The 23,634-nt window shown below is 35.3% G+C and overlaps 1 protein-coding gene across 1 annotated transcript in view; it reads right to left on the bottom strand.

Moving 5' to 3' along the window:
- The window catches only part of LOC118268160 (acetylcholinesterase-like), an 86,180-nt gene that overhangs the window by 4,329 nt on the left and 58,217 nt on the right, over positions 1–23,634 (bottom strand). Inside the window, exons 4-6 of the mRNA XM_035582489.2 lie at positions 21,809–21,961; positions 2,363–2,526; positions 630–787 (exon numbers count right to left, since the gene is read on the bottom strand). Of these exons, the coding sequence (XP_035438382.2) occupies positions 630–787; positions 2,363–2,526; positions 21,809–21,961 (475 nt within the window). The remainder of the gene's footprint in view (positions 1–629; positions 788–2,362; positions 2,527–21,808; positions 21,962–23,634) is intronic.

The following is a 23,634-nucleotide window of genomic DNA, read 5'->3' on the forward strand; positions in this document are numbered from 1 at the left end:
AGATCCAATCATTAAAACATCAAAGAAAGAATGATTTTTATCGAATCTATTTTGATGGCATCACAACACAAGCTGAAACCGCTACCACAAGTATGTAAATGTGAATCAATGTTTAATGTTTTACTGAGGTTGAAATCCCTTTCCACTTTCATTTCCCAGGAGACACCCCCGGAAAGTAAAAAAGGGATAATAATATATGCACATGACATTTGTCACGGAATCCTTGAGACAGTAGTGGGCCAAGGATGGAGCCATTTATAATGGTGGTAGCAAAGCCATAGCTTTCCTCGGAAGCAAATGATATTATAATTACATCGATCGCTTTCAAGGTCAGATTGTATCACGTAGATATATTAGTAGTTTCCCTAATAGGCCTTGGAGAATTGCAAAAATCTTTTATTTTATGGTTTGCTGCTTAAGATAAAGAATGTAACTTTGAAAATCTGGGTTGTCTTTTAGTAGGTTTCTGGTAGTGAGGCTCCTAAAAGATTGACTATTAATATATAATAGTGAAAAATTAGAATGTACTTATAATGTTCAGTGACATTAAAGTGCCATTATGTATATCTCTACCCCTTCGGTGAAAAAAAGGCGTGACGATACATAACGATACATCTAAAATTTCTTACCATTGAGCTTGTTGAGGAAATCATTCCAGAAAGCGCAGGCGGAGGCCCGAGGTCCTCGAGGTCCAGCCGGGCCGCTGGTACCATCCGCAGTGTACGTGTAGTAGTGAGGCGACGAACGAGAGTACAGCGGCCATTTCTCATCAGGCTTGTGAGGCTTACTGGAATTTATGAGAAGGGCCATATTAGTGACAACGTTGGACATAGTTTTGCTTGTTATTTTACGCCGAAGTAGGTTCCAGTGTGCTAAAACATAAACGAACCATTGGCAAAATATATTTTTGACTATAATGGTTAAACAAATAGTAATGTTTTCGTTTGTTATAATAGGTCTCAGTTTTTTTAGGAAATAATGGAAAATAAAGACGCTAAAATGAAAACCACGTAAGATTGTGTAATCATCACACTATCAACTCTGTAGACATGCCTTGATCAATAATTCTATGTACTAAGCATTTTCCGAAGACAGATCCAATTAAAAGTAGACGTCCTTTGTTCCCAAGTAAATTGACAGCCTTATAAAAAATACATTAATAAGGATTCTGACCTAACCTAGTTTCCTCCATTTGTACCTAGAGGGAAACTATGTCACTGATTGTACTACCCTCGAGCAATGTCAGTTACGACAATGAACAGCAAAATCGATTCTTCAAGATTGTCAAAGCAAAAACCAGGTAATTCGATGCCCGTACCGAAATAACACAAACAAATCGAGTGCCAGAAATAGAATCAATTTATTCACAAAAATAATATTTATATAAAAATAGCCTAACATTGTCGTAACGCAAATTGTGAATGGATGTTCTTTGAGAATTTGGTACGAGTGAAACGGGACACTTTCACGTTTTTTTCATGCCTAAGGGAAAGAACAGGGGTGTTAAATACACCCACTTTAGTTGTAGGTAGGGCACAAATTCTAATAACGATGTTGATGTAACTTAACACTTATCTTCAGATTAGTAACTTAGGAAGTGATACCGATATTTTGTGTTTTATAGTCACTTTTCATAAATATACATGTTTTTGTATAATTACAGACGTGTTTTAAATAGATAAGTTATATGTATTTTAAAGTTAACGATGATACTTTTTATTTTAAGAATCTTCTTTCAAGTCGAAACTTCAACTGATCTAGACCGTAACCTACCTAACATATACCAGACATAGACACTACGAATTAAAAATTCTGATCAATATTCCAAGACTGAAAATAGTCAGTTTCATACTGAGTTTTCATATAGAAACAGATTTAGAACAAAATCAATAGGCTGACATTTGAACATGTATTGGGGAAGTTTGAACAATCTGGCCTACATCTCGAAGATAATCAAGCTCTGATTAACACCCCTATTAAATTGAAGTTCAGGGAACAAGGGGCGAATCGGGAAACTTGATAGATCAATAGCTCTGTAATTAATTCATTGATTTGGTTTTGATCACTAACAAATTTGCTTTAGGGAAGTGCTAATTAGTTTTACTAGCAAAATACTTGATTAAATGCTAGCGGTATTTATCTTAGTACAAGCTTCTACCTACGACTTTGCTCGCATTTCCGTGATAAAATTATATATAATCGTATACTAAATTTGATTTCAATCCGTCCAATAGTACACATCAATTTTCACAATATTTTGCATTAATAATATTAGTGGGATTGCTAGACGCTACATGGATCAACTATGTCAGATTATTCTGCCAATTTTGGTGACTATCACAATACATACAAATTCACTCACCCAGTTAGTGCGAATCTAGTGAAAGACTGCATGATGTGAGCAGCCAGGTCTCTCTCCCGAGTGTGGTACTGCAGAGACATGTTGAGTGGATGCCCGAAGACATACTCCATCTCATCACCGTGCATCACGCCCATCCATTCGCCCCACAGACTGGTGCTGGTACGCTAGAAGAAAGAACAAGGGATGTAAAAAATAACTAATATTTTGAATGCACTTCAAATGGAGTTCGAGAATTTAATTCGTTTCAAACTTTTCCATTGATCTAATGATCGTGGGCAAACTCTGGACAGGTAATGAAAATTAAAAATCTATAAATTAGTCCAGTTAGATAATGAAAAAGTATTAGACACATATCGTAAGTGACCCGGTTGTGGCCACTTTAAGAATTTTGTCGACTTTGAGGCTTTCTTAACTTATAGTTTTTGTTATCACAAACATATTTCTTGTAAAAAGTCATTTAACATGTATTAACCTTGCCTAAGAAAACCCTTTTTTAAAAGAACGTCCATTAGAAAAATAACTGTATAATTAAAAATGAATAAAAGAAAATAAAAAGGGAGTTTGTGCCATTTTTGGCCAGATTCGTGCCATTTCTGGCCACGGTCGTGTGCCAGTTCTGGCCATCAAAAAATACAATAAAAGTAATCAAAATTTATTAATTAAATTTGACATTTAAGAAACAATGGTTTTCATTTAGTCTGGAAAATATGAAATATTATTACTTCACTTGAATTTAACTTACAAATAAAGAGATCAACATTTATATGATGTTGGTAAAAGCTGCAAAGTAAACTGACCTCCCTTTGTGTGAAGGCAATTTATTGCATCTCTGAAAATGAAAAATATGTATTTGTTGATATGTAAAGCCAAGGAAAAATAATAAATAAATTACGATAAATGACTAGAAGTGGGGCGTTTATGTACAAAAGTTTTGGCCAGCCGTGTGGCCAAAGATGGAGAAATTCATAATTTTGTCTCCATTAGTGGCCACCTTCTAATAATCCCACTTCAGAAACATATGGCGACAAAATAACTTTAGTTCCACTTAGACAATTTATTCTTCATGTAGTATTAACATAAACATCCAAACAATAAGCAAAGATTAAAAAAATAAAAACCAAATCCTCACCCGCTCGCCTTAGCCTTTTTGTTAAGATCTTAACAATTTCACCCTCAACTAAAAAGAATGACTTGTTGCATCGAAGTGAAGTTTGACACATCAAAGCTGCCAACGGTATCAGTGTCTCCAATATTCAATATTTTAAATACTGTACATCATAGAGTAATTTATTTGTCCATGCCTTAGTTATAAATATTTGAAGGCCCAAGTGGCCACAAAGGGGTCGGTGGCCACAACCGGGTCACTTGCCCTATTTTTTATTGTGTCTTATAAGATAACAATACTTTGATAAAATGAATCATATTTTAGTAGTGGGAGAAATACGTCATTTCTACGTATAAAACGTACCTTGAAGTGGCGTCACGCGATATTTCAAATCAAAATCAGTATATCTTCGTAAGCTATTGTTTCCATAAGAAAATAAAAAACACATGTCTAATGTTTTAAAACAATCTACAAGACGGACATTAAAATAAATATCAGTCATGTACGAATGTTATATGAATGTTAGGTAAAGAGATAAAATTAAATCTTAAGCATATCATAAAAGTACAAACTTAATTAAAATTGGATTTATTAAAGATCACAGGTAAAATGATGAGCATTAAAGTCGAATCATACATATTCATAAAGTAGATACCTTGCATTAGATTTAGATACATTAAAACACCCTTTAATAACAACCTAAATCTCATGAGATAGCTATTAAAAGCATCTTATGTGGTTTAAAATCTTATACGATGAGAAACACTGAAATATGTTCCTTTATTACTAAAGATCAGTTTTGGGCCCGGATACATTTTCACCCTAAAATATAAACTAGAATATTCTCCCAAGTCATAAAAAAACTTGATTTAATCGTACCATTGACAATTCTTTTCCTTGAATACGATTCTAAAAAAAAGCTAAGTAACTTTCCTATAGATGTTTGGATCAAAATTTTCCACGTATTAACTTTATGGAAGGGTTGAGGCCATCATTTACGAGCACCATGCATCTTTCAATGCAGTTTTTATAGCTTGGGAAGACACGTACACACGTGATCACGTGTAAAGTGATGAGAAATACACATTCAAGTACGTAGGTAAATATTTTATTGCGAAAATGTTGTGTGACTTCGGAAACGTTAGGAGGAAAAGATGAATAAAGGATTTATTTATCGTATTTTGTAATCGATTTTCAGAAGTTACATTGAAAAGCTATAAATATTGAGATGGATGTAAAATATTGATGAGGCAGATAAAGGTGTCTGGAGCTTGTTGCACCCACACACCCATACCAATTCATTTCATTTTCAAAAGTGGGTACAATGCCTATTTTTTTGCTATCGAAATTACCCAACATTATAATACAGTTTATTGTAATACACAGAGACGTGTACGTAGTATGTACGTGTAAGTATTTAAGTTCAACACAGATGAAATGCACTACATCACCTACAGATAGGGTAGTAAGAATGGCTATGTCATTAAGTCTATCTACTGTACAAGACAGTGAAGTTGCAAACAGTTAGACAAATAAATAAAATACTACTCCTATTGTTGTGAACAGTGAGTAAATTATAGCCTCTGATTGCAACAATGTTTACGTACAAACCTGAACTGAACTGCAAATTGCTAATTTTGAACTTAACGTCCAAGTCGTGAAAGCGCCGAGTTTAGATTGAGCCCTAATGGCGTCCCAGACGAAACCGCACCGTGGTTTAATTTGTCCGTACCATGGGGCGATGTTGCAACATTGTTTCCATCGCATTTTGATTTTCGTGAATGAATTAAAATGTTAATTGGATAACATTTTTATTTGGGGTTATTAATTTGTGATTTTACTGCGCGGAAATTGTTTTAGAACACTTTTTAGAAAAGGAGTTTTAGAATACCAGATAATTATTAGGTAAGTACACAGGGTGTAAGCGGAACGCTCCCGAAAAACGCCACAAATTGTTTATGTTTTTATAATTTTAATCGTTTTTGTGTTTGTATTATTCATGCTATATTAACATTCAGCATTAGATTACAACTATTATTACTTAAAATAAACATTGAATTCTTTATTTTTTTAAAATAATACACGTTTTTTACCATCACCTGTTTGCGACGTTTGGGAGCGTTCCGCTTACACCCTGTATAAGTTTTTTAACTGACATGTACTAGCAACATCATTAGGTAGACCGATTTTTCTACTTATAAACATTCACCCGCATATACTCCAGTTCATCCGTGATCATAGCACTTGCAACAGTTTCAGAGAATCATTCATTTATTTCTTTTACTTGTTTGTTACATTTTTAAATATTAAATTAAAAAGAAAAAAATAAAACATTTAAAAATATAAAAAGCAGTAGCCCACCAGTAACGGGATAAATCCAAGCTACCGGTGGTCAGGGCTCAAGAGAGAGGAATTTCCGGACAATACGCGCCGTGTCCAGAAGTACTGCCTTCTGCATCAGGCTCTTGATCCAACCATCTAACGTTAGCCTACTCAGGTGTTGGTCGAGGCTTTTGGCTATAAGGCCATTGGCAGATACGACTATCGGCACAATGATTGCTGAATCTACATCCCACATGTCGACAACCTCATGAGCTAAATCAAGATATTTACTGGCTTTATCTTTTTCAGCTTTCACAAGATTCTGAATCAGAGAATTATTGTTAGTTAATGAAATTATGTAGCTCCAATGATAACTACTTTATGTAAGTATTTATTGATTTATTTATCATCGTGAAATATTATTTAAATCGTGGTAGCTAATAACGCTACCAATCAAAAATAAGTTTGACATAATATTTGTCATGAAACAAAACAGATAACAAACTTGATTGTTTAAGGAACTTTGAAGAAAATACCGTAGGCGGATTATTAAGACATTCCGTAATATTAATTATGCGTGGGCTCACCCAAAAATAAGTACTAGGTTACTATAACACAAAGCAATTAACGAAAAAACAATAGCTACATTTTATGTAAGTCTTTCTTCAAATCATCAATTAAAACGCGAAGAACACGTAGCGTGGGCGATTATGAATGAAACAATGAAAACAAAATCCAATTTCTCGATAATTCTTATAATGCGTGGGTGTACTATAATTGTACTAAGATGCGTACTTTCTTTGATTTTTATTTCATTCATTAGCTGCCTTTTCTTTTGAAGAGAAGTGATTCTATTGAAGACAGCGGCGTAGGTCTAAGCGACTGCTGTTACGAAGTTATACAAATATTGATAAATAACATGCCTGTAACTGTGCACTGTTGGACTAAGATGGTTTGATACAATTTCAGCGCTTGGTAGAACTTGTAGATCAAAAATTAAACTGTGTTCGGTTTCTATCAAATGTATAGACCCTTAATCTGCTTTTAAAATACCCGCGTGAGTTGTAATGCTACTTTGCCGTCACCACGCGCCCGTTTTACGCATGTTTTACGATTTAAAGCATACAATATTTAACGATTTTCTACTCACATGGTATCGGAAGAACCTGGGCAGGTCGATGAACCTGTATCTTCGCTACGACGCACGGTAGCTACACCCACACATGATTAAAATGTCATTTTCATTATCCCTCATTTCATACCTTACATGTAAGATTCCTTCTTATGAATTTCTGTTCGATAACATAATGTTTTATGTATTTTACATAAAAAATTGCGGATAATCAAAAATTTTATTCAGTTTACGATATACCGTGTAGGGACGATAGAGATATGTACTTTTAAACTATATTCTCCAACTCATCTACCAAGACCAAACCTTTCTATAGGGTGACTGGTAATTAGTGAAGGATATTTGAACCCGTGATTGTACTCATGATTACAAACAACTTTCCCAAAAATACTTCTTTTTATACTCATTACTTTTATATTTATCACAATAAGAAAACAACAGTCATCTTACATATAGAGAAAGTCCTAATTCAGCAGAGGACAGTCAAATGTTATTGACGATGAATGTCACACGTTTGCCTTTGACATCCCTAATGATAATTAATATAAACCACTATAAGCCCACTGATTCAAAAAGGAATTTTAGCATCAAATGAAACGCTTTTAATGATACAAAATGCAGCACTAATTAATTATTTACTGTCTAACCGACCGTCGCGTAACTAATTTGTGCTGATATGCGCTGTGTATACGATTCAGTTGAAATTAAGCTAAATCCGTATTTTCATTTTAGTAGTCGGAAACAGATTTAAATGATTCTTTTGTTAATTAAGTGTTTTATACTTTTAGATTTTGAATTCATTGTTTGATTTAAGACCTGTATTTTTAGTTACTAAGTCATAGGGGCTTTTCCATCAGAGATTAGATACCACATTGCTGTGTACACATATTCATTGGTAAACATAGATTAGCACTGGTGGAAACGGACTCAGCTAAGCTGTTTTTTTATGGAAAGATGCGTGCTATGGATGGCTTCACTACTATCGATACTACTCATCTTCCTTGCACAGCTACATTGCGGAGACGCATCTTCATACTACATCTTACTCGGAATATGGAATCGGAAACTATGTTTCACAGCTTAGTTATTACATATTCCTAGCATAGCTACATAACACATCTCTGTAAAATCACCCTTATAGTACGCTTCGTTGTCATCAAAACATGTCAATTTATCACTCGACAGATCAGGTTCTGCTCATGTTTCAATTTAATTCATTATAGCTACTTCTCTCACTCTAACCAACAATAAACCAAACTTAAATTGAGCAGTTTTTTATGGTATAAACCGGTAATCGAGCAGACGGCTCACCTGTTGATAAGCAATCGCCACCGTCCATGGAAATCCGAAACACCAGAGGCGCTATAAGTGCTTTGTCAGCCTTTTAGGACTTCGAAATTGATGATAGCAGACAACTAAATAGTTTTCTCTGCGTCAACGTCACACGCAAACACATTTTTGCCATAGGTATTTACTACAAAAACACCAACCAAGTGCGTGTATGTATATGTATATTATGTATATGGTGTATCCACACACACGTACCTACGTACGAAACCAAACATATCTTTTACGACCTTAAACATTCCTGCACTATTATTTCAGACCGAAATAACACGAGGTGTTTATAAAGGCACTTTGAATGGTCAAATTAAACGCGTGACTTTAAATGCGTGAAAGTATCGCTGCCATTGTTTTGAAGGGTTAATAACTCTTGTGGTGTACCTATGCTGAATTAAAATCAAAGTAAAAGGTATGTAATGTCTGTTGATTGTTATTTGCTTCATAATTTTAATGTATCAAGCAATGATTTAATGAAACATAGTCTGAACATACCTACAATTACAATACATTTCGCACTTTTTAAGGTATTAATATTTATGAATACAAAATGGTAGAAATCGTTTACATAATATGAACTAACAGATATTCTGATATTACCTTTTGTCATGTACAAAGGCGTCTTTTATGTTGAAAAGATAAAACTTCGATATTAGACAAAGCCGTCCGTTTTTTTTCATATAAATGTATAATAGTTAGCTTCATGTAATCCTAATAATTTTCAATGAAAATTTACTCAAATATTTCTCTACAAATCAGTTACCTACAGATCTTTAATTTAAAAATCAAGTTAAAAGGTCTATATAACAACCGATCATAAAGGTTCCACTAACTAGATTTGTAAACTAATCTAATAACTTACGTAACTGACATATATTGCACACGCATTTACACTTTTAAAAGCATTATGGGCGAGCCTCAATATATTGTATCAAGCCAAACTATCTTTTCTGTCTTATTTACCAATTTAAGCCGTAGCAAAAGTAATTGACAATAGCTTAATAGAAGCTGAAATGTAATTAATCGATGGACCGACCGGCCGGGCCAATCTAATTTTAAATCTTGAAGGGCTCTGATCAATTTAAACTTTAGCTTAGCATCCAACTTGAGCCTGTGCTAGAAACGATTCCTAACCTAGTTATTTTATTTCCATCTTAATTTACAGTTTTTCTCGTTATAAAATTTCTGATCTTATAATAGTAATACTCTTTGCTTATAACTCAAACTGTTTTTAGTTGTAAGATGAAAAAATAAATCTGGTTCTAAAAATATTTTGAAGGAAATCTAAAACGAACTCAAGTATTAAATTAAATTATGATACCTGACTTGATTCCTAGCTTAATTTAAATGTTTATTCTCCGTGTAACCAGCTATCTTATGAACAAACGACTAATTGTTATTTTAAAATTTGTTGTATAATGTAATGTACTGGTTTACATTAAAATGTGAAATAAAACAAACTATCATAATGAAAAGTAAGTACTTAGTTGCACTTAAAATCCTAGTATTACCCAATTTTACGTAGAATACAAGAGCATAAAATAAATCAACAAAAGGAGCCGTCATATATTCACTCACAAACCAATTATGGAAATGTATAAAGCTATCCATCAAACAAGAAGCTAACAATCTAGGTCAAAACCTCAGATCGATGATAAAGAAAATCACACCCCTAGTTCAAGACACACGCACCTAATGGTAGATAAGGTAATTGCTCGTTTCGGTCCACAAACGAGGGGCCTTAATGGTCGCCACATTAGTTTGGCAGTCAGCGGATACCCTGCATCCGAAATACCCCACAAACAATGCCAACTTCAGGATTTAAACCGTGAAAACAATTCCCTACTGCTTACTAACCTTTTTAGACACAGACATTAAATTAAAAGCGGCCGTTTGGTACGCGAGGCCCTTTTAATAATGCACGCGGTCGGTAGCCAACATTATGCGTTGTCATGCATGAGTGTGACGTAGGTAGCCACACATGTACCCGCGAAAGGTCAGCTCTTTCACAAAGTAACATGCCTTACATAAGTCCAGAGAAACAACCTACATAATATTTCACGCGTCCAAAACGGAAGCATCTAAATATGTAGCCTAGGTATGGACGTATTTGACATGACGTTCGCATCTGTACAGACATGTAGCAGGTGTAATTGTGCGTATTAACGTTGAAAAAGGTTTAGCACAAACAAATGGTCAACCTACGCACACGTCATAACAATGCGTATCAAGGAATATAACTGTGATTTATTTTACGGACATGTTCTCAAATATAGCCTGCGAATTACGTATGTAGGATATAGGAGAGATTATTTTCGAGATGACAGTTGGTTACAAAACAAATTGAACATTTGGAATGCCTCCAGAGTGTGTGTAATCTCGGTTCATATTTGCTGAAAAGTCTTCGTACGATGTCTTAATCGCTTCGCCGTGCGAGGGAAATACGAATGTAGGCCAAGGTCATATGAAATTGAATAATGAATGTGAATTGTACATGTGTGTTCCAAGTTCCAAGTTTTTTCCCTTTTACATAATAAGTTGGAAAAATGTTGGTATATATTTTTTTGTTGGGCCAATCATCGGCCTTGTTTCTAATCGATTTTAGCTAAATAGACACCGCCAGTGGTCCTAGAGCAGATCGTTGGTGTTATTTTCGTCTCTTGTGAGCATTAGTCATGCAGTTGCAAGTCGTTTTAAAGCAATTGATAAAATGTGACTATAATTTGACACTGACCTTACAACTGTTCATGACCTTGGCATTAGAATAAGTAGATGCTCATAAGGTTAGCTTAGGTCCAAGAGATTTAAAAATCCAGGGTATTATAAACTAACTAGTGAGCAGAAATTAAGTTCGCCTCGCCGTAATTTTACTAGAAATTAGCCTGGCGCTTGTCAGGTTTTTATCGGAAAAGTAAACGTTGTTACTGTCCAAAATACTTCGCTACTCGCTATTAGATTAATGAACAAATTCCACTAAGATAGATAGCTGTATTTGCTACTCTGAAAAGTTTTAGTGCAAATATTTTCCTATGTAGGTGATACGTTTTGGACAATGCATTCATCGTTGAACTGAATATAGTTCTATTTTTGTATTTAGAACAAAAAACTACAACGTGGTTTTTGTATGAATTTGCATAAATTTCTAACATTACACTGCATAAACATGTTTATTTATTTTGAAGTAAAAAGTCACCACAGGACACCATAAATTTAATTCCGTGGGCCAGTGTAATAAAACTGTGAGTCCATAATGTACATTAACTTCAAGCGTTGCCTGCTGTGTGCAACTTAAAGTAGAATCGTTTTAAATATGTTAGTAGGCGGTGTAGAATTGTGTAGAACTATATTAGGATATATAGTGTCTATGAACACAAGACTGGCCAGGAACATTAATCATGATGAAAGATTCATTTGCAAACAGAAGTCGCCAGTGTGAATTAAAGAAGGGACAAATGTAGGTGAACTCAGATTTTCACCAAGAAATCAGGACATAAGATCTAAATATAAGCAGGTACATAAAATATTCCTTAACCCATCCATTATTCCTGTGTCTAGAGACGAAAAGGCAATTCCGTTTGGTGTACATCGAACCGCGGAACACAGATCGATTGTTTTAATGGTTCCATCTAAGATATAGAGGAAATAAAGCTATAAAGCAGAATAGACGCACTGTCGGGAGCAGAAATGGAACGGCGACGGGTCACAACCCGAAATAGCTTGTTGTTAATCTGTGACCTTTGGCCCGTCGGCCAGGGCTGACCCATGCCTAATTTATTAAAGGTGCCTACAGCCGTTTGTTACCGACATCTACACGTCGTCTGCTTTGCTACTTATGTTGATAATTTTAGTGCCAACCTTGAAACGCTAGGTAATGAGCACTAGTTGTAGAGTCCTTCTACATATGTCTTAGAGCAGTGCTCATTAACAGAACATCGCGAAATATAAAATCCTTGGTCTTGAAAATATTAACTGATGATGCTTACTTACGTGAACCATAGTCAGTATTTTATAAGTATGCGCACAAAATATTTACATTTAATCCACTTTCCTTAACCATAAAAAATAACGCCCTAAGTGATTTTATAATGCCACTACTAGGGCAAAGTTAAAAAAAGAAGATCAACGAAAACAAACTACTTATAAATGAGAAATTCTAAAATATTCTTTAACTTCTTAATAACAAGTTCTACAAAACTTTACATTGTACTCGTAATGTTATAACAAAAATCAATTTGAAACTGTTGACAAGTAAACGAAGTGTGTTCTTTCTTGTAACAATCGAAGAACACGATAACGAAGTAGCAATCATGTACTCATCTTTAATGGAAGCGTGCAATCGATTGTCGCTAACAGACTTCAAAGGCAACCTATTTAGTATTCATAATGTTTCATATCAAAAGCTCGAGGGCTAGTTTGTTTGTTCGTCGTGACTTGACCTACAAAGTAGTTCTTGTGTCCATCAAATCGTTATTTCGACGACAAATCGCGAGCTCCGACCTCCGGCTTCCTGATTTATAGTCGCCATTTATCTCGATATTCTTATATCGGGATCATTGCGGACACCTTTTGCATTTTAAGTTGGTTTGCAGATGGACGAGCTCACGTTTTTCTTTCATATTTCTTTTGTAATTTTTTTGCTTTTACTGTTGAGATGATGTTTTGGGTTTTATTATGTGGTTTGGGAATGTTTTCCTGTAATATTGTTACTAAGTTTGACGTCCAGTACCTTGCTCATACGTCAAGCTATGATTCACTTTCTTTACATAATATAATTAAAATATATGTGGCAAAGAGTTAATGATCGTTCGTAAAGAGTTATGAATATCAGTGTCTACCCTTTAAACGTAGAAGAAACTCTAAACCGTAGAAAGCATAATGATTACAACAATATTTTTAATTACATAAAAGTCTGATTACATCATTCAAAACAAAAACAAAATGAACTCTTTGAATAAAAAACAACACAAAACAATAACTGAAACCAGATTCATCGCAACAAAATTTTGACCGCCATTATAAAATACTGGCTGGATAAAAACAAAACATAAAATAGTCGTTCTCATTTCGAAATTATTATTTGTTTTGGTCTCGACTCGTTTTACAAAATTCATAATTTATGGCTGTTGCCGCGTTGCCGATCCAGCATCAATTTAGTGAATTTAATAGTTAATTAGTTTGTTTTATTTTTGGACAGTTTGTTGATGGGTTAATCGTAGCGTTATGATGTCGAGTTTTACAGTCTGTTTATTAATTCTAATGGAAGCTGGAAGTGACATTTTATCTTACAACAAGCCTCGATTTTGTTCGTGTAACTTTGTCTATTTTAACAGAAAGATAACAATTTGTTTGGAATCCTGAATTTTATAGTAAACACATACATTAACATACCAGACAAAACCTGCAACATAGGTGACAATTTGAAGACGAAGTCATCCATAAATTGAACAATGCAGCTCCCAATATTTTTGACAAAAGACAAACGTGAGAAAATTCCAATGTCGACGACAATGGGGGCATTTCGAGTGGTTATTCACTAGAATTGAATGACAAAGGGAGTAAAACGATGCGAGGGTGGAGCGAGATGCGCGGACAATGCCAATGCAATTGAATACCGCACTTGACGACACATGAAATATGTATTGGTGCTATTCTTGCCACCATCGCCAGTTGTGGTTGGAATACGCGCTACAAATCCGCTGATAGTGGCATGATTCCTCTTGGAGACAGTGTTGAAATGTTGAGAGAGAGAGATGAGACTAAGAAAACAATGCAAAAAAGAAATTACGTTAACGCCATGAGACAAACTTCACTAAATAATGTAATATACTACTCTATGTCCTCAAAACGTAGCCCAACTGCACTACATCGTCCCTGAAAGAGTTTTAATAGACCATTTTAAAACATTTTATATTACATGCGAGACTAGTTGGCTCTGGTAATAGGTTCAAAGTTTTTTCGAGAGAAAAGTTCTCGTAATAGGATCATTTAACTTTTACCGTTTTTTGTCCCGTCACTATAAGCCAGATGCCTACATCAGAATTAGTTAAGCTTCGTCTCTTTTAGAGGACTAAACTTTATGATACCAGTTAAATACTGTATGAAAAGAAATAACGAGGCTTGAGAATATTTTACTAAGAGTTTCAGAACTAGTGCTACCGTAAATACTGTATTTAAAATTCTTTATTGACTTATAACTGAGTTAAATCTGTATAATGGTGCTGACTATTCTGACTGTGACTCAAAATCTGGTGCTTAGGTATTGGGATCAAACTTTGCGACCACTCAACCAATATGGTTGGCTGTGTGTATATCAACCTCGACCACTGCTAAAAACCAGAACTTCTCAATAACTTTTAAATCTTCCACCGTCCAACAAACACTACTCTCGCCAACATTGGCCAAAAGATAATTGAATCCTCCTCAAAAGAAGGAAAAATATCATCCTATATAAATTCATAACACAATCTGAAACGTGTCAAGCTCCTAGCTTCCTGGCTTTACATTTTTCTCGATAGGTAATTATTTCCCTTTGTTTTAATGTACACGTGGACTATCTAACAGCTGCGAATGACGAAACAGAAGAATTCATATAATTAATCTTCTTTAGCAAAGAAAACTTGGCACGCTTAACAAGACTAGCATCTTTTGAAATTGAGAATAATTAATATTGCTTGTTTGTAGTTTGTCTATTTATTTATCTTCTGCGTGTATTTTATTGTCAACGTAATTAACTGCTGTCTGCCATCATTCTTCTGTCCTAATCCTAATTTATTTGAGGTCAGGGGAGCCCGCTCGTGTATGGAAAAGATTTATGTATTTTGGGGTTTGCTGTGTCTGACATATTTTTATTTTAAGTTGCATAAATAAAATATATAATATCTTAACTGCTCCTTAAATTGCTATTTAAGTCATTTATGAAGGGATTTAAAAATTCAATATATTTTAACACGATATAAAAAAATCGGACAAAGTAGCGATACTCAAATGCTGAAAACTCTCTAAACTGAACGGTGTTGAAATCTGCACATCCATTTTTCCTATTTAAACCTTCATTGTTTAGGTAATAATCTAAATTATTATTTTATTTTTTGGAAAGTCGTATTTACGGGCCCTGATGACCAAGTAAATACAGGGTGTGGTGAGTAAGGTTAAGTGTTGGTGAGTGTTGTCTAGTAGTTCGTTTCAGATTCTTCTATTTGCATGAACTTTCTGACGATTCGGCATGTGTTGAGGATTGCTGCTTTTTGAAGGGTTATATATAGTGTTTCTTTAAGATCTAACAATTTGAGACTATGGAGAAGATGGTTTGGTATTACACCTGTGGTGGAGATAACTATAGGGACCACATAGACTTTGTTTTGTTTCCAGATTCTACTTATTTCATCTTTAAGTTCTGTATATTTTGTAATTTTTTCAGTAATTGTTTTTTGTATGTTGTGGGTGTTTGGTACTGCGATATCTATTAGGTAGGTTATTTTATTGATTTTGTCCTGTAGTGTTATGTCCGGTCTGTTGTAGTGGATTGTCCTGTCGGTAAGTATAGCGCGATCGTAATAAAGTTTGTGTGTGTTGTTTTCTAGAACCGTTTCTGGCGTGTATTTGTAGTATGGTGTGTTTGTGTTTTGTATGAGTGTGTATTTGAGTGCAAGTTTTTGGTGAATGACGTTTACTATCTGGTTGTGTCTGTGTGTGTAATCGGTTTGTGTGAGTGTTGTGCATGCTCCTGTAATATGTTGTATGGTTTCTGGTTGTGTGTGGCATTTACGACATTTATCATTTGTTACTGTGGGGTCTTTAATAATATATTTTCTGTAATTTTTTGTGTTGATGATTTGATCCTGGATTGCTATAATAAATCCCTCTGTCTCTGGGAATAGACTACCTATTTTCAACCATTTGTTTGAAGCAATTGTGTTAATGTGAGCTTGTTCCAGGTCATGTGGGTGTCGGCCATGTAAGACTTTCCTTTTCCAGGTTTCAAGTTTTTCTTTCTGTGGGTCATTTTGGTTCGGAGTCTGTGTGCCTATTTGTTCACTTAGATTAAGTGGTGTGTAATTCAGATCGTTCATAACTATGGCCTTATGGATGTTACTACTTTGGGATTTAATATGGAAAAATGTTTTTAATTTACTTATTTGTTTTTGCCAAAGGTAATGTATATCTATTAGCCCTCTGCCACCATTCTGCCTTTTAATGGTTAATCTCTCTACTGCTGATTTAGGGTGTAAATTATTGTGTTTTGTGAGTGTAGTGCGTATTGTGCGTTCGAGTTGTTCTGTATCTGTTTTTGTCCATTTAATTATTCCAAATGAGTAAGTTAGTATGGGTATAGCGAAAGTGTTTATAGCTTTTACTAAGTGTTTTCCAGAAAGTTGTGTTTTGCAGATGGCGTTTATTCTTCTTTTATATTCTACGGTAAGTGCATTTTTAATTTTTACATGATCGAGTCCTTTTAGTTGCGTGTAACCTAAATATTTGTATAAGTCAGTCGGTTCTAATGCTGATATAGTGTCTGTGTTGTTTACTATGTAGTCCCCAGGTTGGATTTTGCCTCTTACTATATGTAGTGTCTTACATTTATCTAAACCGAATTGCATATTAATGTCTCTACTGAACTTTGCTGTAATGTCTACCAATATTTTCATTTCTTTTTCAGTTTTAGCATAAAGCTTTATATCATCCATATAAACAAGATGTGAAATTGTAGTTTCTTCTGAACTATGTTTGAGGCAATATCCAGCCTGGCTGCGCTGCAGTAGGCGGGATAAGGGGTTCAGTGCGAGGCAGAACCACAGGGGGCTCAATGCGTCTCCTTGGTAGATACCTTTTTTTATAGTGATAGGTCGTGTAGTAACAATATTGTCATTAGTTCTGATTTGTAATGTGGTTTTCCACTGAAGCATTATGTTGCGAAGGAAATCAATGATTTGGTGATTTATTCTGTAGATCTCTAATATTTTTATTAACCATGAATGTGGAATACTATCGAAGGCTTTTTTATAATCAATATAAGTGCAATGAAGGTTTCTATTTTTAGATGTAGCATGTTTATGAATAGTGGAGTCGATTATCAGCTGTTCTTTGCAACCCATATGGCCCCGCCTGCACCCCTTTTGTTCCTCAGCCATTATTTTGTGTTGTTCGATGTGTGAGTTGATTTTGATTGTGACTGCTGATGTAAGTATTTTATAAATGGTCGGAAGGCAAGTGATAGGTCGGTACTGAGAAGGTGAAGGTGAGTGCTTGGCTTTAGGTAGCATGTAGGTTATTCCTGTCGCAATAAACTCAGGTATACTTTGTTTTCCTAACACTATTTCAGTAAGGTTTTTTGCTATGTATTTATGGAGGATAGTTAATTTCTTGTACCAAAAGTTATGTATTTTATCTATTCCAGGGGCTTTCCAATTATGTAGTCTAGCTGTTACGTTTGCAATATCAGATTCTGTTATTTCTATAAATTCCATTTCATCTATACCTATCCACTTTGTTTCTTCCTCTGTTACCCAAGCTGCTCTATCATTATGACTGACCGATTCTTCCCAAATTCCCGCCCAAAATTGTTCTAGTTGTTCTTTACTTGGTGTCGTGTTCTGGTCGTCTGTTATGTTGGTGTGTGGTGTGTTTAATTTTCTATAGAATATTTTTTCATTTGTTGTAAATATGGTGTTATCATTTCTGCGTTGTTGTGCTTTTTTATATCTTCTAAGTCTATGTACTTTAAGTGCAAGTTTTTGTTTTAGTGTGTCTAGGAATTCTTTAGGTTGACGGTTGTTATTCTCGTGTCTGGTGTGTATGCGTGTGTTTTTAAATATGGCCTCTACTCTTTTGACTACCTTATTCGATCTATTATTGTTAATATATTGTGTAAGCCTACCACAATCCGCTCTTAATTTTTCTATACTTTTTTCTAACCTTTGTTGCCATGGTGGCTTCATGTTGGTTCTAGGTGTTCTATTTTCTGTGTGTTCTGTTATTTTAAAATTAAGTTCTTCGGATATGACTACGGCTGTGCAATAAATAATAGTGTGTATATCTGTAAGTTGGCTATCATTTGAAATAAAGTCAGCAATAATGCTTTCATTGAACAAATTGACAAGACGGAATAGGTTACGATTATATGGGAGTTTCGGTAACCTTGGTCTTGATGCTGGATCCATACCTGCATATTGTGTGAGTGTCGTTTTAAACTTATCGTATATTTGTTGTGTGTGTTCATTTGTTATTGACGCTTGTTCTACTGGGGTTAAGGTGTCGATATCATTTTCTAAAGTTAATGTAACCGATTCTGTTTGTGTGGATGAGTGTGTTGTTTGTGTATAGTCGTATGGTTGTGATTGCGTGTTAATAGGTTGTGTTTGTGTGAGCGGATGTGTTTGTTGATTTGTTTGCATGTTTTGTGGCATTAAGTCTGTGCTATTACTAATATTTGATTCTGCTTCTAACTGTTGCCGAGCTTCTTCTTTTAACTGGTCGATTATATGTTGGGATAAGAGTTTATTTCTAACTATTGTTCTTCTTTGGTCTGAGATTCGCTGTTCAGATACATTAACATCGGGATATTGTCGGCAGAAGAGTTCATGCAAGACTTTTCTGTAAATGGTCATGTCAGTTTCTAGTTTTGTTATGTAGAAGTAAGTTCGCATGATGAATATGTTTACTTCTTTACTCCACTTCATGCGAACTCTAGGTTTTCCAGCCTTGGTGGACGCGGGTAAGAAGGCATTTGCCCCCCGCGCAACATCCAGGGCCGGAGTAAGTGAAACGGTGTGTGAAACTGGTGACGACGGTATGGAAGGTGATGAGGATCTAGATGGTGTGTATGATATGGTACTGGGGCTATATGGCTCCAGTGGTGTGTTTGATCTGTGTGTTTGTGTGTCACCGTCGTCACTGGTATCGGCTGTAGTATCTTTGTTGGTGGGAGCCCGCCTGCTCAACTCCGCACCACTGACGGATCGCATGCTGAAACACCCAGCGTCAGCTCCAGGTGTGCCCCGGCGATCGCCCCCGGGCAGCGGTCCTATACGTTTTCTTTTCGAACGAGTCTCCATTTTGAATGGGTTTCCAGAGCCACGTTAGCCACGCCAGTAATTTCGTAGTCGTGTGTCCGCCCCCCACGTGATCAGATGGTCGATCCGGACGTGTGGTTGTTTAGGGGGCAAAAATATTATTATTTTATTCTTTTCAGCCGTGATCGTCCAACTGCAGGGCAAAGGCCTCCCTACCCTCCTTCTAATAATCTAAATATATTAAAATAAATTCCTGTTCGTAAGTCTTGCTGAAACTCAAAAACGGCCGGACGGATTTGTCTAATTTTGGTCTGCAGAAAGGTTTAAAAAGTGAAAATAATTCTTGAGGCGTTACGAAGTTTTCCTGGCCAGCTAGTACGGAATAAATCCACGTGAATTCTTTACGTCCTCCATAGCCACAGAGCCAATCAATACAATTAGTAAATAGATAGTGACCTAGTTTCAATTTCTAAAATAGACAGTGAACAGGCATTATATCGGGCTTGACGTGTCAAAATTAAATATTTACTCAGCTTTCAACCCAATATATTGACAGTTACTATTGTAGTGTTTAGACTGCACGGTTGGTGTAGTGGTTGGGTGATCGGCTGCTGAGCAACGTGTCGCGGGTTCGATTCCTGCACCGGTCAGAAAGTGATAATGGCATTTTCTGAGTAAAATGACCCTAATAACGTCATTTTGCTTCATTGAGTCAAGAAGTTCAGCAAAGTATCACCCTCTTGCGTAAGTTACGTAAAGCCGTTGGTCCTACGCCTGACCCTCACCTACCCTCTTTGCCTGAAATTTTGTTTGGTGAATATCTGTGTGATATACATAGAATTAACTAAGGTTAAGTATATTTTTCTCTACCTTCTCTCAATCTTGGCTATATAACGAGTTAGTTTTCACGTCAAACAATAATTTGCATAATATACAAAGCATGGAAATATCAATCAACTGAAAATAAAATAAGTATTGGATTTCAAAATAATCTTCATACATACATACATACATAACCTCACGCCTGTCTCCCATTGGGGTAGGCAGAGACAATGGAACGCCAATTGCCACGGTTTTTACACACTTCTTTCGCTTCATCAACAGTCATCAGTCTTTTCATGCATGCTTGTCGGTTAAAGGTACTTTTAATTTGGCCCTTTTTAATATATCGCCAATCTGGTCGCTATAATTATGTCCGTCTGGGGCGTCCTCTACCGACGGTCCCACTCATATTCGCCCTGTATACTTCTTTCGTAAATCTGGTTTCATCCATCCTTTCTACATGTCCAAACCATCGTAACATCATAAAATAATCTTCAGTAACATAATAATGTGTGTGTCTGTTAACGTACATGTTCCCACAGTACGGTCGTTACTCCGGTAATTATGTACTACCGTATTAAATAATAAATTAAAATGGAAAGCCTGTGTTTGTTCGTTTCCTTCATAAATCCTTGAGACTCACAACTTTGAATTTCGTGACATTTAACGATTTGAGAGTCGACAAAGTAATTGTTTTATATATTAGTCCTTGCTTTCTAATAATGGTGAGAAATGTAAGCAACGACGTTTCCAGTTATTAATGTTGTATAAAATAATTGTTATTACCGTTCCGTTACATTAAATCGTGCTTGAAGATTTCAAAGAAAAATGTACCTTTTGTGTAGGTATGTAATTAATGTTCGTAAGTGAACAAAAACATATTTGTTCTTTGTTAGTCAACAATAGGTTAGGCTTTGTAGACTACAGATACAAACAATGAATAGAATTAATTAACGGGAAAAAACATTGAATCTTTACCGAATATTTCATCAAAAATCTATTCAAGACCACTTATTCACAAAAACAAAAACATCAATGGAATGCCTATTCTAAATTTAAAAAAATTCAAGTACAAAAATTTCGAACGAATCTCAACGCCAGTTTCCCAGTACAGTTTTATTCAAAAGTAGTATTCAGTAGTAAAGCAAAAAGCAGATGTTCCTGGCAAAGTGTAAGAGCACTCATGTTTGGTTCGTTAGCCAAATTAACGTGTTAGCCCCGGACTGGTACTACAGTTTCAAGTGCGTCTTTCGTCACAGGAATGTCTAGAGATGTTTAACCTTCATGTGTACTGGCCACTACACTTTGATAGCTTCGTTTAATTAACAAATTATTTTTCTTTATTTTGTTTGTATTTGGAATATTGGAACAGAATTCGAATTTGGAAGGATTTTTGAAAGGAATCAATATGCATGAAGTTAATAAAATTAGGACTTGTTTCATAATGTCAGGATAGACTCTATGTATCAGATAAGTTTGAATTAAGAACGTAATACTATCTGTCACATAAGTTGATCGGGCACTTATATGACGGTGGTGAAACACGCGCTTAGTATTTTATGTTACGCTTTCAATAGCAAAATTCTACGTGATATGATGTCGTCATCATGTTAAGCAGAAGTTTAAAGCTGCTGACTTTACATCACCCTCGATAACTTCTAAATCGGCTGGAAAAAACGGCGTAAAAATACGAGTAAACTAATATATATACTTACGTGGGTAAAGTAATAGTAGTAAACTTCGACGCCCGAATCCGCCAGCACTTCCGCGAAATAATTAGTTGGGCACACGAAGAAGTAGTCTCCGACCACGTCCGCAATCATTTTTTGGTTCAGATAACCATCGGTAATTTCCTCCCAGTCCGTATACTGAAACAGAAACAATCTATTAAAACCTTTAAAAATAGTCCGACGCCATTAAATTGGGTCAGAGCGGACTTAAATATCTTTTAGTGAAGCTTCATAAAATATTTCATAAATTCTCTCTAAGTTTTTTACTTTTCCGACGATAGTCGTCCATTTTGCAGTGCACTAGTGTCATTTACCGTGAGTCAAATGAGGTTTCATCTCTTTATGATGTAATTGGGTCAGATAGCAATGGACGAGGTTTTCGGATTTTGCTGTCCTTTTTCTGGACCAACTATGATAAGCTTTAAATGGCGCTAGTGTTTTTTTAAAGAGTAAATTTTAGTACAAAATTATTATAACGCCTTTTATCACCGAAGGGGTAGGCAGAGGTGCACATTACGAAACGTAATGCCGCTACAATGTACACCCACTTTTCATCATTTGTGTTATAAGTCCCATGTAATAGGGGGTAAGCCTATTGCCATATACTGGGCACATTTCCAGACTCCGTGCTATTGCTGAGAAATTTTCGAATAACCGAAAAAACTCAGCAATACTTTGCCCGACCCGGGAATCGAACTCGAGCGACCACTCGACCGAGGAGACTCGAACAAGGCAGTCAAAATTATTATGTAATATAGGTAATACACTCTCTTTGTCTATCTTCCTCCATCTTATGCATGTCTTAGCAAATTAGACTTGCACTACACAAAGCAACCATTTAGTAATTAATTGCCTTCGCATGAATGTTTCCGTATTCAAGGCTATTCATCAAAGTCTGGCTTTAACTCGTAAATTGGCAATTACAAGTGCAACGACGAGAAAAGCATTTTCGCATTATTGACGGTAATTCGAGATGGACATCCTTATTAGCGGAGAGGATGGAGAGATGAGATGAAATCACGCCAATTTCTACGAAGTTATTGATGCTTGCACGAGTATTATAAAGAGGAACAAAATGAATGTGTTTTCTGGGAATACCTACATGTGCTACTGACAAACAGTCATTGCCTAATCTCTATATATAAAAATCAATTGCTGTTAGTTAGTCTCGTTAAAACTCGAGAACGGCTGAACCGATTTGGCAAATATTTGGTCTTAAATTATTTGTGGAAATCCAGATAAGGTTTAAAAGGTAAAAAAATGTTTGAGGCGGTACGAAGTTTGCTAGGCCAGCTAGTCCTATTGTAGTTTGAATTTAGTATATCTTTGTTGTGTTTTATGTATGTTTGAGTTAAAGTAATTAAGCATTTTACAATGTAATTTTTTATTGATTGATTGATAAATCAAATACCTTAGACTGTTTTATTGTATAGTTAGTTAGTTGATTTAATTAGAACTTCGATGTACGTTTATAAGAGTTCGTGCATTGTATATTATAATTTCTAAGAAGAGAGTCGCAGTCCTTCAAAATAATTGCTATCTTTGAGTCATGAGTTAACAATGATATAAAAGAGAAGAGAGATCAATGACTGTAATAACATCATTATTTCGTTAACAATTTGGGCGAACAAGAATTTACTTGTTTAATAACTCCGTCACAATCGATCCAAAGATAAGTAACTGACATACAACTAGCATTGTTTGTCTTTGAAATGAATGGGACCCTAATTACACACTGTATTAAAGGTCTTAACCCTCATCATAATGAAGGAACTTTGTTTAATTTTAAACAATATAAGCCTTGTAACGTG

The sequence above is a fragment of the Spodoptera frugiperda genome, chromosome 29, assembly GCF_023101765.2.
Source record: "Spodoptera frugiperda isolate SF20-4 chromosome 29, AGI-APGP_CSIRO_Sfru_2.0, whole genome shotgun sequence".
Taxonomy (NCBI): domain Eukaryota; kingdom Metazoa; phylum Arthropoda; class Insecta; order Lepidoptera; family Noctuidae; genus Spodoptera; species Spodoptera frugiperda.